The 14,904-nt window shown below is 39.0% G+C and overlaps 1 protein-coding gene across 2 annotated transcripts in view; it reads left to right on the plus strand.

The window, feature by feature from the left end:
• The window catches only part of IQGAP1 (IQ motif containing GTPase activating protein 1), a 61,378-nt gene that overhangs the window by 20,038 nt on the left and 26,436 nt on the right, over positions 1-14,904 (plus strand). For both annotated transcript variants that reach the window (XM_084293301.1, XM_084293300.1), the window contains exons 7-15: positions 70-183; positions 483-661; positions 1,309-1,399; positions 1,905-2,068; positions 7,076-7,160; positions 8,315-8,478; positions 8,707-8,867; positions 9,367-9,491; positions 13,125-13,288. In XM_084293301.1, coding sequence (XP_084149427.1) covers positions 70-183; positions 483-661; positions 1,309-1,399; positions 1,905-2,068; positions 7,076-7,160; positions 8,315-8,478; positions 8,707-8,867; positions 9,367-9,491; positions 13,125-13,288 — 1,247 coding nt within the window. The remainder of the gene's footprint in view (positions 1-69; positions 184-482; positions 662-1,308; positions 1,400-1,904; positions 2,069-7,075; positions 7,161-8,314; positions 8,479-8,706; positions 8,868-9,366; positions 9,492-13,124; positions 13,289-14,904) is intronic.

A 14,904-nucleotide genomic window follows, 5' to 3' on the forward strand; every position in this document is an offset into this window, starting at 1 on the left:
ATATATTGATATACATAGCTGTTTCCTAGTGCATTTTAGCCTATATAACACTTTTAATGTACATTTTAGAGGAAGAAATCAGTAATATGAGGCTTGAACTGGAGAAGTATGGTATTCAGATGCCTGCCTTCAGCAAAATTGGAGGAATTCTGGCAAATGAGCTCTCTGTGGATGAAGCAGCATGTGAGTCATCTTATGTGATTATTCAAATCAGCATATTAAATAATAAGGGTCAGTTTTAATGCACCTTGTTTTAAGACATTATAGGTCTTTTTGAAGAGAGGGAAGAGGGTTTACATGTGAATTCTTTCTGCTAGAATACACTACTAAGAAGTAAGACATCCTTTTCTGTCAGGAACACAAAAACATGCTGGTTTTGCTTTCCGGTTAACTTACAGATAATTCTTTTATTTTCAGTCAAGTTCTCAATTTTTAGCAGGGCTGTTGTGTTTGTGGCTCTCAGGCTGTGGCTTGTTTTTCAGTACATGCTGCGGTCATTGCCATTAATGAAGCAATCGACCACCAGGTTCCAGCTGACACACTTATGGCAATGAAGAACCCTAATGCCATGCTGATAAATCTTGATGATCAGCTGGAATCCACTTACCAGGACACTCTCTACAGAGCAAAACAAGACAAGATGGAGAATGCTAAAAACAGGGTAAATCAATTATTTTAATTCATCTATTTGTTTGCGTTTCAATTATGTATTGTAGCTTAAGCTGTGAGGGAATTCACAGAATGTGTTACAGTCCTGTATATATAGTGTTAGGTTATTAATATTTATTCCTGATGATATTCTAATATGGCACCCAGTAACCCATCTTCCTATGGTAGAAGACGGCAGTTAGTTGCTTTACACTGTTCAGCTATCTGAATTACGCATTGTATATGTAGACGCAGCATTCATGTCATCCTTTATATGTTGGGAATGCTATCCGTCTATCTTTAAACTATATTAATACACTTTTATATCAACGAAATGGTGAGCATAACCAATTGACCCTCCCAGTAGGGTTCAAGGTAGCTTATTGCACTATATATCAAATGCCTAGGTATGTCTTCTGCTTTCCGTGTCCTGGAGCTCTGCCGTGTGTTCAGGTAGAGTCCATAAATTGAAATATGGTGTTTCTATGCCACGTGTTTACTTCTAGGGCTTTTAGCATGTGTAGGTCATGGATAGATGACCCATCTCAGCTCTGTATGAACAATTGTGCTCACTGACTTATTTACATGAAAGGATTATGAACGATCTCTGAAGACAAAGGAGATCATAGAAACACTAACTAGTTTTTATTTCATTTTCAGATTGCCTCAGAAAATTCAGAGAGAGAGAGAGATGTGTATGAAGAACTTCTGACTCAAGCTGAGATTCAGGGAAACATCAATAAAGTGAACAGTAGGTATCATGCTAAAGTAATAGTCCTGGTTAAAAGAATACTTTAAAATGATACCTGTGTTCCTCCTCCTTGCTTTCTATAACAAGAAGAAAGCTGCTGTAGTGCTAGCAGAAGTGGAAGGCAGTTCCCTTGCTGTTTTTGTTTGTTTGTTTTTTGCTTCTTTAATTTTTTTTTAAATGTGCTATTGGTACATAGTTGTAAGATGAATTTATTTTGACTTCTGCTGCTCTTCCTTAAGGGGATGGATTACCTGTATTGCTTCTGGAGCCTCACATACCACTCTGCTGCCCCACAATTCATCTTGAGTAATGTGTGTTATTTCCATCCTTCAGCTCGTTGTTAAAATACTGTTTTGCAATTGGTTTGGAAGTCTACCGCTCAGATTACATACCTAACTTGCCACACATCATGTCTAGGAGTATTTCTTTCTGAGCAGTAGATTATATAACCTATGGGACTTTCTCATTTAACGTTTCTTTAAAAATTGTACTTTACTGTCACTAGCACATGCAGCCATATCAAAGATTGGCCTAGCTTTGGAACAAGGAGATGCGTTAGCACTTTATGAAGCTTTGGCAACGCCAGCCCTGGGACTCCGAGGACTGCTACGAGAAAACTGTGACTGGTATTTCAAGCAATTTTTGAGTGATAGACAGCAGAAGAAGGAGGTATGGAGAAGCCTAGATCACTGCTGGTTTTTTTACTTCTTTTTTTGACATACCATTGTCCGTAGTATACTAATTGCTTGCAATGTACCTGTATTACAGTTTAGTGTTGTTTTGAAAAACTTAGCACTAATAGGCAGATCATACAGTAAACATAATTGTTTAATTTTAATTCTGCATATGTAAGGCCAGTGTAACACTTTATATATAGGTATATAAGATTAAAATGCTTTCACAAAACTTGAAAATACTCACTTGTATGTGTATGCACAGAACAGTATAATACAGATGCATCTTTCCTCTTGTTTTACTGTTGTCAGTGATCACATAGTGTGGATATTTGTGTTTTATAAATACCTATCCAGATAAGCATTATTCTACTTTCACTATGGAAAATCCTATCCATAACCAAAAATGATACTAGATTTTCACTTAAAGCCAGCTCCAGTGGATTTTAGGTGCAGGTTGGCTTATTTTATGCTTATTTTATTTATAAAATTCACAAAATAGATTTAAAAAAAAAAAAAAAGTGTTGTGTCAATTGTTACAGTGTCATCATGTTAATAGGGGAAAATATGCTGCTATATAGATGGTTATTACTACTGCATTTCTTTAGTGAATTACTTTTTGAAAAGCTACAGCCAAGTAGACAAGGTATTGCATGCATTTGGATCCAGGAAAAATGCAGACAAGTCAGTTGTACAGTTACAGCAAACTACGTCTTGGGCACTGTGGTGGATACATATGTACTTATAAGTAGAAAATGCTACGATATAACTCAACAGTGGCTGCTGGAAAACACATCAGAGAGAAAGAGACAGCTTTTGCACTGTTGGAGTATAAAAAAGTTTCCAAAAGTTCAGAACACGTAGATAAAGTAAAAGGCTGGAGAAATGTATTTGTTCATAAGACCTTTGAATCACAGTTTGAAGTAGAAGTAGTTAGAGAACTGTTACAGATCTGAATCTGTAGTAGGGCCTGGCAGTTTACACTGAGGTCCTGGATAAATGTCAGGTTTGAACAGACAACATATCAGTTATGTTGAATTCTGGGGATAATAAGTGCTTTATATTTTTCAAGTGCTAAATAGTCAGGTACTGGAGCTGATATCATTGATAGTACAAGTCTTATATTGTCAGGGCAAGTAGCAAACACTGTGTGTCAGGTATCAAGTAATCATATGTAATTACCTGCTCCAAGCCAAGATCGCAGAACAGATCTTCCTGGAGGCAGTGTTAAGGCACACGCGAGACAAGGAGGTGATCTGAGACAGCCAGCACGGCGTCACCAAGGGCAAATCATGCCTGACTAATCCGGTGGCCCTCTACGATGGAGTGACTGCATCAGCTGACAAGGGAAGACCGACCGATGTCCTCTACCTGGACTTCTGTAAGGCTTTTGACACAGTCTCACACGACATCCTAATCTATAAATTGGAAAGATATGGATTTGAAGGGTGGACCATCCGTCGGATAAGGAATTGGCTCGATGGCCATACCTAGGGAGTAGTGGTCAATGGTTCTATGGCCAGGTGGGGGTTGGTGACGAGCAGTATCCCTCAGGGGTCTGTCTTGGGACTGGTGCTTTTCGAGATCTTCATCAAGGACATGACGATAGGATCAAGTGCACCCTCAACGAGTTTGCAGATGACACCAAGCGGAGTGGTGCAGTTGGTACGACAGAAAGAAGAAATGCCATCCAAAGGGATCTGGCCAGGCTGGAGAAGCGGGCCCACCACGTGAACCGCGTGAGGTTCAGCATGTCAAGCGCAAGGTGCTGCACCCGGGTCGGGGCAACCCCAGACAGGAGTATGGACTCGGAGAACTGTTTGAGCAGCTCTGCAGGGTTGACCTGGGGGTTCTGGAGGACGGAAGGCTCGATGTGAGCCAGCAGTGTGTGCTTGCAGCCCTGAAGGCCAACTGTGTCCTGGGCTGCATCAAGAAAGGTGTGATCAGCAGGTCGAGGGAGGTGGCTGTCCTCCTCTGCTCTGCCCTCGTGAGGCCCCACCTGGAATCCTGTGCCCAGGTTTGGGGACCCCAGCACAAGAAAGATGGGGACCTGTTAGAGCGAGTCCAGAGGAGGGCCGCAAAGATGATGAGAGAGCTGGAGCACCTCTCCTGTGAAGAAGGGCTGAGAGAGCTGGGGCTGTTCAGCCTGGAGAAGAGAAGGCTCAGGGGAGACTTCACTGCGGCCTTTCAGTGCTTAAAGGGGTCTTATAAAAAAAAAAAAAAAAAAAAAAAATGGAGGGGGACTCGTTACTCAGGTACATAACAACAGGATAAGGGGGAACGGTCTTAAACTAAAAGAGGATAGGTTTAGATCAGACATTAGCAGGAAATTCTTTGCTGTAAGGGTAGTGAGGGCACTGGAACAAGTTGCCCAGAGAGGCTGTGGATGCCCCATCCCTGAAAGTGTTCAAGGCCAGGCTGGATGGAGGATGTGTTGGACAGGGTTGACAAGCAAAGGGTGTGTGTAGAGTGATATGGATGAGAGAGACCCTACAGTCAACAAATTGGGGCTGAAGGGGGCTTATTTCTAGTGTCAGAAGTGCCAGAAGAAGAATGTTATATGGGAAGCTCTTACCCTCTTCCTGGGAAAAGGCATCATGACTGGATGCTTCTCTGAAGTGCCTGTATACCAAAGCATGTAGGATGAGGAACAAAGAGGAGGTATTTAGGGGTCTGTGCAGTTTCAGAGGAGCTGTGATCTTACTGGAGTCTTCAGGAGAGCCTAATAATCTGTTCTTGGAACTGCTTGGAAGAAAAGCACAAACATGGTCCTGAAAGAGAGATCTAGGAGAGCTTACTGATTTTTCAAGGCTCATCTCCTCCAAACTTGATAATGCCTGTCCTGCTGAGCAAAAGAGGCAAGAGGCTCTATTCTGGATGAACAAGGCACCTTCGACAAAATTCAAACAGGAGAAGGAAGCATACAAGAGGATGAGGATGGAAGCATGGTCACGTGACTCAGAAAAAACACGGCGATGCTGTCTGAGCATGAAGGCAGGGTTAAAGGCAAAGCCCGCTGGAGCTGAATCTGAGCAGGAGATGTTGAAGGGCAACAAGAAGTACTTGTACGTTGTGGAAGTACTATGTATTTATCAACAGCAAAAGGAATACTAGGAAAAACTTGAGCAGGTGACGGGACACAAAGGTTGTAGTAGTGAATGCTTAAACAGCTTGGACAGGTGAGCTGGTGGACTGTGTTCATGAGTGCTGAGGTGAGCTAACCAGTGTGATTGTGAGGCTGGTCTCAGCAGTCTCTGAAAGTTCATGGAGACTGGGGGTGGTTCCTGAGGAACAGGGAGTGAAAGTCCCTCTTGTAATCAAGAAGGGCAAGAAGGAGAATCTAAGGAATTGCAGGTCTTGTCAGCCTCACATCAGTCTCTGGGAAGGTGATGTAGCAAATAAAACAGTTCATCTTCACATGTTGTAATGTTGTTTGTCTTTACGTCTTCTCTTTAAATATTTATATACTCTGATGCATCAAATATTATTTATATATTGTTTCATTATTTTATAATACATATAACAATTATGTATGTATTTTTTTCAGGAGCAGGACTGAATGCACTTGCAGTGCAAGGTGTATGGGAGCTGATTTATGCTCCCACTTTGGATGGGGTCTGCACAGAGTTTATTAGGACATACTGTTCTGCTAATTTAATGTGTTCTGTTCCTTGAACCCCCTCAATGTCAATCTGTGATCAGTAGATTAGCCTGTGTATGTAATAATTCTCTTTTATAGAATGTTAAAAGTTTTTTTTTTTTTTTTTTTTTCTACTGGAGAGCAGCGGTTTAGTGTTTAGAAGGATCCCTCGATCTAAAGGGGATACAACAGCAATTCATAGTTACTCTTGAGTTACTTATTTTTATAAATGCCAGTTTTGTTTCGTGAACAGTTAAATGATGTTCCTCAGAATAATTTCTTAAAGTGAATGTCCTGCTTTGGGATGCTCTTTCAACCAGTTAGTAGTCTACTGCTATGCTTTGCTAGTGTTTCTTATTAGGGATTCTGCACGAAAGATGAAACTGAAGTATGTTATGTGTGTAGCTGTTAAGCTCTTCTGTGGGTATAATAGGACTTAGTTCAGCAGCTGCTGCTATTCAGAAGATATGTCGCTTAGCTCTGAAGAAAAAAAAAAATAACTTCGCAAGTGATGTTTCTTGGGAGCTACATTTCGGATAGGAAAAAAATTGGGCTTTTTTGAAGTCCTACCAAGCATTGGGGTGGCAGAAACTCTTCATAGTTTTCCAAAGATAACTCTAGGGATGAAATAGGACCAGGAAGGTTTTTACCAAATGTTTTAGTCATAGCAAAACCAAGATTCAGCTGTTTTCTGAACTGCAAAGTCAGATTGCATGCTCTTCCAGAAAGTAGTTGAAAGCTCTTAATATATAAATATGGTTGTTGGTGCTTCTGGACAAAAATCTTTACCTGTGTGAACTATAATGAAGGGTTATGGCCTGTATAGGTAGTACCCAAGTTATTCTGTCCATCCTGCTCCACAGTCTCATTTTCTGTTTTTATTCATGTGATACTGTATAGTCCAAGAAGCATCACATATAAGCCAAAAATGGATATTGTCTGGTTTTGACATTCATATAGCTCTTTCACTGGTTGGAGGTAAAATGGAACATGAGTTAATGTGTATGTTCATGGCAAGCTACACAAATACTAACTTGCCTGCAGCACACAGTTCATACAGAAAATCTTTTCCCCACAAAGTTGTCTCCTTTGTCTTACATATTTCAAAATATTTGGAAGTGGGGTCTTGCATTTAATAATCGTTGTTTTCATGGGACTGCACTTCTAAAAGGGATCAGGTTGTACACATGTACTCTTTCAGCTTGGAACTGAGAATCTGTTGAGTGTTTTGTCTTCTGAATGCATGCGGCATTCTTTGTAGAAGGGAAAAGCTGCCTTTTTTTTTTTTTTTTTTCTTTTTGCAGAACTTTTTGAAGTGAATGAGCTGACATTGTTTCACTCTACCAATTTGTTTTTTTTCAGGCTGGCCTTACAGGTCTTCTGCAAAAGGAAGAGTTGCAGTTGGGAGTGGATGCTGCTAACAGGGCAGCACAACAATATCAGCAAAGTAAGGAGCACCAGAAATTATTGCAGCAAAAAGTAGCTGTGGGATGTCATCAGAAGGATGAGAGCATAATATTTGTGTTTATGTGGAGATACATCAGGTTTCTTTCAGACTATTATGAATGTTCTTTAAGTACTTAAAGGCTACTGAAAACAGTAAAAAATAATCATGACAACCGTCTGTAGTGCCTTTTATCCGGCTATTAAAATGCTGGAGAAAACAGCACATTAGTTGAAACACTAAGCAATGTGAAATTTTTGCATCCACCTTAAAGAACAAATTTCCCAGTCAGCTAGTATTAATGTAGTTTTATGGATCTGTGAAGGAAATCTGGATTACTGCGTGAGGTGTGAAAGCTAGGTTATCTATTGACCATTGATGTAAGTCTTACTTGGTTTGAGCTACAGAACTTCAGCTGTTTTTGTATGCCTAGTTGTTTCTAAATACCAAGTAGCAAATGATATACAGATCACAATGGCTGTTTTTTGATCAGTGCTTCTGACATCAGGTAGAGCTCTCTAATGGGGAAGAACGTTCAGTTTTGGCTGTGCAAGAGCAATTAGTTCAATTTGTAATATGTAGAAAAAAGGCTACGAAAGGCATGGGTACGGAGAATTTAGATTACAAGAAAATAATGAATGTCTAATAACTAGGAAGCTACCATCAAAGTATCTTACTGGTTCAGCATAGAGCCTGGCATTTGCTTATCTACTTGTGCTATTTTAAAGTTAGCCAAAGTGCATCTGCTATCGAGTGCTTGTTACTTCTTTGACCTATATAGACACAGGAAGGAAAAGTCCTTATTAATCACCCATGGAAAAAATTGGCAATTATGAGACTTCTTTTCATCGAAAGACTGACTTAGTGAAACAGTCCTCTGAGAATCAGGCAAAAAGGTGGACTGGTTTTAAAAATGAGTCTTGGTTTAAAAATGTGCCTTATTTGAAAGAAGGCATTATATAGTTTAGTTGTTTGCAATAATGGAAGATTAACTGGGGAAAAGTGAATCACAGAGCTTCACTCATTTCCTGCCACTAAAGGAATTACTTTTTTTTGTGAAAGGGGTCTGATAATTGAGTAGAATAAAAGCGCTGTCATTACTGGAGACTCAACTGCTTGCTTTCCTCATTCCTTTTGCTACCTCTTGGAATTTCTAGGGCTGGCAGCAGTGGCCAAAATTAATTCTGCAATTCGAATGGGTGATGCTGAGAAGACTGTGGCAGAAATGATGAATCCAGAGGCCCAACTACCAGAAGTTTATGTATTTGCTGCAGCTCTTTACCAAAGGGAGCTGTCCACCTTGCAGCAACAGAGTCATGAAGTAAGTAACATTCTCTCTTACTTCTGGAAATCGATATGCATCGCTAGATCTACCTTGTCTGTTTCATTAAAATGTGCCTGTCTTGAGCATTCATAGAACTGTATTGATACTTTGTCTATTCTGATATGATGTTTAATCCCTAAATCTTGAGCTATTTAGTACTTCAAGATTCTTCAAGCAATAGTTTGCAAAGAGAAAGTAGAATTAATTTGTCCTCTCTGTATGCAGGGTAACCTCACACATCCAGAATTATCTGTTGCTGTAGAGATGCTGTCTTCTGTGGCCCTGATTAATAGGGCTTTGGATTCAGGGGATGTGAATACTGTGTGGAAACAACTGAGCAGTCCTGTCACAGGGCTCACAAACATTGAGGATGAGAACTCTCAAAGGTGGATATTTCCAAGAATCTTGTCTGTCCTTGATGTTGCTTATATTTTGTGGTATTTTTTTCTTCTTACACTTCAGGCTCTTTCATTACTTACTACAGTATTGGTTTCTTCTCTGTTGGCACTTGTATCTTCTCTTTGAAATTACCATTTCTTACTAGTCTTGTTTCTGTGCTCTCTTGAAACTTTCTCATGCTTTCAAGTTAAAGCCACATTCTGATACTACTGGGTTGTCACTGACACTAGGCTAGCTCACCCACAGTGTTTTTTTTTGCCCTGGACCCTCATTTAGTGTTTTAGTGCTTTTTGCAATTATTTCACACTTGGGCTGGACATCTTTCACACAGGCTTTCCTCTTTATCCTCCCCCTTTTTCATGTTTGCTCCAGTTTCAACCCTCGTGTTCTCTGTCCATTTTGTGTTCAGTTCTGTCATGCTGTCTTGTGTGTTCCCTGGCTAGCTTTTCATGACACTTGACAGTTCTGTTTTTTGTTCTTTGATAGATACATCGATGATTTGTTAAAGCTGAAATCTCAAACACGTGCAGAGGGAAATGAATTTATTACATGGAATGATATCCAGTCGTGTGTGGATCGTGTGAATTTAGCAGTGCACGAAGAACATGAACGTAAGTTTACCTTGATTCATACTAGGCTGATCCTAGATCATAAGGTGCCCCACAAGTAGGGGCATGCCAATACAGAAAGTTGTTGATTGGCTTATGGTTGAGCAATACATTTGATATCTAGGAAGATATGAGCCAGATTTTGTGGTCTGTGATAAAGGGGTCTTGACAGCAGAACTGTTGATGGAGAGATTGGGCATCCAGGAGTTTTTCTGGTATTGAAAACCGTTGTCTCCAAACACCATGTTAATCTTTCCAATCCAAATTTTTACCCTTTCATTAGGAAAATATGTGATCTGCCCTCAGTATCTAGGATTAGTCCAGAATCTCTATTCAAATGTTTTGGCTTAAAAAGCCAGTTTTGCCATTGAAATTATAAGTTCCAGATGTTGCGACCCAAATCTCAAGTTAGAATTGAAATGGAGTGTGCTGATCTTTTAAGAGCTTTTTGTTTACATCTAGTTCTGTAAGGAAATTAGAAGCTTTCATTTTGTGTTAAGGCTGCGTATGACCAATAGATGTTACAGCCAGGAACTGTAAAACCTGAAATGACTGATAAATGACTTTCTGACTTGTTTAAAAAAAAAAAAAAAAAAAAAGTTTCCTTTTAATATGAACTAATTGTATGGAATCCATAGAACTTCTAAATATTTGCATCAAGTATGAGTACCAGATTTCTTAAATACTCATAAAGTAAATTTCTGTTACAAATTGAGAAATGTAAATGGGTGTTAACCGAACTTGTATTTCTTGTATAACTTATGCATTTTCCTCGTTTCTATTTTTAAATGGTCCTTATGGTAATAAGTGTCTTTTAGCAGTGATAAAAGACTGGGACTGAGTGTAACAAAAATTTCAGGTAAACAGAGAATTGGGGTAATTAATTCTCCTTTCTCCAAGAAAGTATTAGTTGACTTATAATCTGGAGTGAAGATACTTAAGCTTTTGAAAATAGCACAATTAAGCAGACTTATTCTTAGGTAACTCCTTGTGAGGTTCACTACCAGCAGCTATCTTAATTTTCTATTAATTGCTTTCAGTTTCATTAAGGGACTGTGATTTTTTTTGTTATGACTAGTACTGAAAACCTTGCAAGTAGTAAAACATTTATGTTCAAGCCATCTTTGTAATATTTAGTTTAAAGCCTTCTTTATGTGTTGAGGGGAGAGGTTTGTCACAAGCACTGAGGTGAAAATTAAGTTCATCACTGCACACTGAGACAAACAGTTACCCTGTTTGTTACACACTGTCTGTTGTGTAGTTGATGAGCTGTCTCACCTCAAAAGACTATAGTCTAGAGAGGGTTAAAATTTAATTTCAGAGCCTGCTATCTTGATTAACTTACATCCTGGATCTCCAAATAGACACTGTGTTTCCTGTTTAGGTCAAACGAGTAGTAACGTGGAAACTAGACAAACAGGGACCCACACAAGTGTATGCACACACCAAAATGTTAATTTCACGGTCTTCTAGGTCATGTAGTCCAACAACCTTCTTATAACAATCTTATACCCTGTAAAACAACAACAAAAATTAAAAAAGTGCAAAAAATACAGTAATGGGAAAAGATGTTTTCATGTGGAGTTTCTCAGTTCTTTCATCTGTTTGTGTTTCATACGTGCTCTTATGCAAGGATACTTTTGTCTCATGTCTGTGAAGAAGTTAGTCTGAGAAAGTCCTCAAGCCATACAACCTTGTATTTTTCCCTTCCACTTATCCTGATGTGGATAGTGGAAGGTTTCAAATTCAAAAATGTTTTATAGTGAGGGGGTAAAACATATTATTGTTCCATGGAGTAGTCTTGTCATGCCCGTATTAGCTAACTAATCAAAGATAATTACTGCTTATCTTCTGTGCCCTCTTGTAGGTCAAAGAGTTACCGTATCTGCTTTTCTTCTGTCCTCTTGTGATCAAGTAGTCTCAATATTCTTGCGTGTGTGTGATCTTTTTAAAGAAAGGGTTCCCCCACATCCTTCCGAGCACCTGTAGGGAGAGAAGTATCTTTAAAGATGAATATGTACCTGAAGTATATGTACACGTTGTAGACGGGCGTAAAGAGTCTGTACCAATCTGCCTGGGTCAACCAGAAGGATGTCAATTTAAGAACAGAAAGAATCCTAATGGTAGTTTTGGTCCACTACAAGCTAGAGCTCTGTCAGTAATACAGAAAAAGAAGACTTAGTAAATACTAGGTAGTTCTGTTTGGGTAAAAGCAGATGATAGTCATATTGTGATGATAACAAAGTATCTTTCATTTTGGCGTTAACTAAAACATTTGATAACCCGATCGTTATTGCTGGACATCTTAAAAGTAGTAAGTTCAGAAAGTTTGTGTTCTGCATTTCTAAAAGATCTCTTCCCCCAACTAAATCTATGCCAATCTGGAAACTGAAATTAGAGAAGGTAAAGCAAGGAACAAGTCTGAGCAAGTCTGGTAGATAATTATAACGTAATTATAATAATTTATTAACTGTTTGAATCAGCTTACTGAGAATTCTGCATAATGCAGAATCCATCACAATTTTACTGAAGGTTGCAATCAAATTATTCCCTAGACATGTCCAAAGAGACAGCGAATGTGAATGCTAGTCAGACTAGGTAGACTCTTGGTTTTGACCCTTAAAGGTCTCAGTGGGTATCCAGTAATGATTTTGACTCTGTGTTTATTATCTGTTTTTGTGCCTATTGCCATGGGGACTACGTTCTAGGTAAAAAGTCATCTGAAACATGGTTAGATCTGATGATAAAGACCATGTATTTTGAAGTTCTGGGATATGTGTCTTTGTGTCATTCTTGAAATCTTTTTTGTAAAGAACCGCTCTGTGGCTTGAAGGAGATACAAGTTGAAATGGTGCTTTTTGACAGAAACTATACCATCATTTTACTATACCATCATTTTAGTGACCCTGGTTCTTGTAGTGTCCTCAGTGTGTATTTTTCCTTAATTTCTGCTCCATCCAAATAGCAGCTCTTACCCTGAAATAGTCCCTTTTTCACATAAAGTTTTGTTTAATGATTCTGTTTCTGCATTGCAGAAGAAAAAGGTTTGATCTTTGGATACATTAACCAAATTTGGAAATTCCCACTCCGAGCTCTTCACTTTCTTCTAAAAGATCTTTGTTCTCCATTAATCAAACTGTGCCTTGAATTGACACTGCTTTGAGCAGGGAATTAAATCTGTAGATGTCCATTCCAACCTAAGTTATTTTGTGACTTACAGGAGATGGTTGTTGTAGAAATTGCATGTATGACATAGGCTTTGTTCTCATTTAGCTAACTATAAGATATTTGTGTATGTCTATTTTTATTTAGCTGAAACGTAAACTTAACTTGAGAGCACCCACATCTCTGATAATACGGTTAATATATGTTTAATAAAAATGATTTCTAAAATACAAAGTTACTGTATTTTTAAATGGTCTTCTGTGCAAATCTTTAGCTTCATGTTAAGATTCCTTTCTAAAGAAGCAAAGTAGTCTTGCTTTCTTTACCAGTAAAAATATCTTCTGTTAAAGATGTTGCGATTCTCAGCTGGTATCTGGTTTAGTACAATAGCCCTTTTCTTCTGAAGCACAGCTTATGATTATTGCAAAGAAAAGGATCTTTTTATTTCTCCCCCTACCCCTTTCTCACTAGGGATTTTGGCAATTGGTCTTATCAATGAGGCTCTGGATGAAGGGGACACCAAAAAGACTCTACAAGCCTTACAGATTCCTGCGGCAAAATTGGAAGGTGTAGCCCCAAAGGTAGCTCAGCATTATCAGGACACCCTACTTCGGGCCAAGAGAGAGAAAGCACAGGTAAGTGCAATTAAATACGTGTCTGAAAAAGCTTTTGCATCTATGTAGTGTGTGTATGGTGGGTATTCCTTGTCCTGAAAGCCAGGAAACAAAAATGGAAATGGAGAGATGGGCACTCTGCATGCTATCAGCTGATCTTACCCAGTCAGCTTGGATATTTCTATATTAGAGAAAGAGATATACAGCCATAAGACACAAATCTTCACAACTTACAGAGGTAGGTGTAAAGCTATTAACTGCTCAGCTAATCCCAGGTCCAGAATGAGATACGTATCTCATTTTTGGAGATACAGTACTTCATCTTCCTTTGTTTCGTTTTGTGAGGAGACCATCTTTATTCTATTAGGTCTGAACTTTTGAATGTAAGTCTCGTGCAAGCTTTTATATTTTTAGTATTCTTGGTTAAATGTGGGTGTAGGCATATTACATAAGGAAAAAAAAAATCTGAAAGAAAAAAATAAGTTAGGTGATGAATTGGGGAGGGAGGGGGGGAAGCAAAATACATGCTACTAGCAAAATGTATTTTGATGCCTGTCATTCACTTGGTGACACTTCAGTTGCTAAGCATCCTCAATGCTAAGGATTTTTTGAGCGCTAGTTTTTCTTACTCGCGAAGGACTTCTGCCTACTTGTATGGAGTTGCCACTTGGAGTAACTGAGTAATGTCCAAGTAAAAATGGAGAGAGGAAGAGTGATCTGATCTTAATAGTTTAGGAAAGAACATGAGACTGTGTGTGTATACATGCTACTGATTTTTGAGTAGTATGGATGGGATGCTGATTTTCCCCCCACTCCCCATACTTACAAAGAAGTAGCATACTGGCTTGCTTCCAGTGGCCTAAGAGTGTTTAATTTTGTTTGCCGTGCAGCTCATTGCTCTAATTTCAATGCAGTATTTAGCACAGTAGAGACTAAGATCATATTGTGGTGAACATTGTGGTGTTTTTTTTTTTTTTTTTTTTGACTAGGTGTAAACATACATGATGACAATAGCTGGAAACTACACATTGGTGATAAAAATCATAAGCAGCTTCCTCAAGGGCCCTGAAAGGGTTAATGTTCTTCAGGAACACATTTTGTGCTGAAGCATTTCCTTCTGCTGAGTCAGAATGAAATAACAAACTCTTTTTATTGTGCACTTAAGCTTCTGCCAGGCTAGGCTGGTAACTTCAGTTGGCGTGAAATTACCTTATTTAGGCATATGTTCATTTTAGAGCTCCTCCCAGCAGCATGGCAGTAATTTCAGAAATTGAGATCATATTACAACGTAACATTGTGGGGAGAATTAATCACTATCACTGTCCTAAGTCAACTCTTACTAACTGGTGAATTCTGAACCTTGAGGCTGAGAGGGATGATAGCTCACCACAAGACATTCTTCAGTTGCTTTTGTGTTAGGGGCACATTGTATGATGCATATTTATCATGTGATGAGTAGAGAGAGAAAGCATCACTCCTCTGTATTATGCTGTGCATGCCCTCTGGAAGTCTGTGGTAGGAAATGCATAGAAAAGCACTGGATGGTTCTGATAGTCTTTGGGTTGGTGACTCTGCAAGTAGAGATTACAGGTACAGAAATTGGTTCTTTGATCGTCCCCCACTCCCTGGGTAGGAAT

This window comes from Netta rufina, assembly GCF_964035555.1.
Source record: "Netta rufina genome assembly, chromosome: 11".
Classification (NCBI taxonomy): domain Eukaryota; kingdom Metazoa; phylum Chordata; class Aves; order Anseriformes; family Anatidae; genus Netta; species Netta rufina.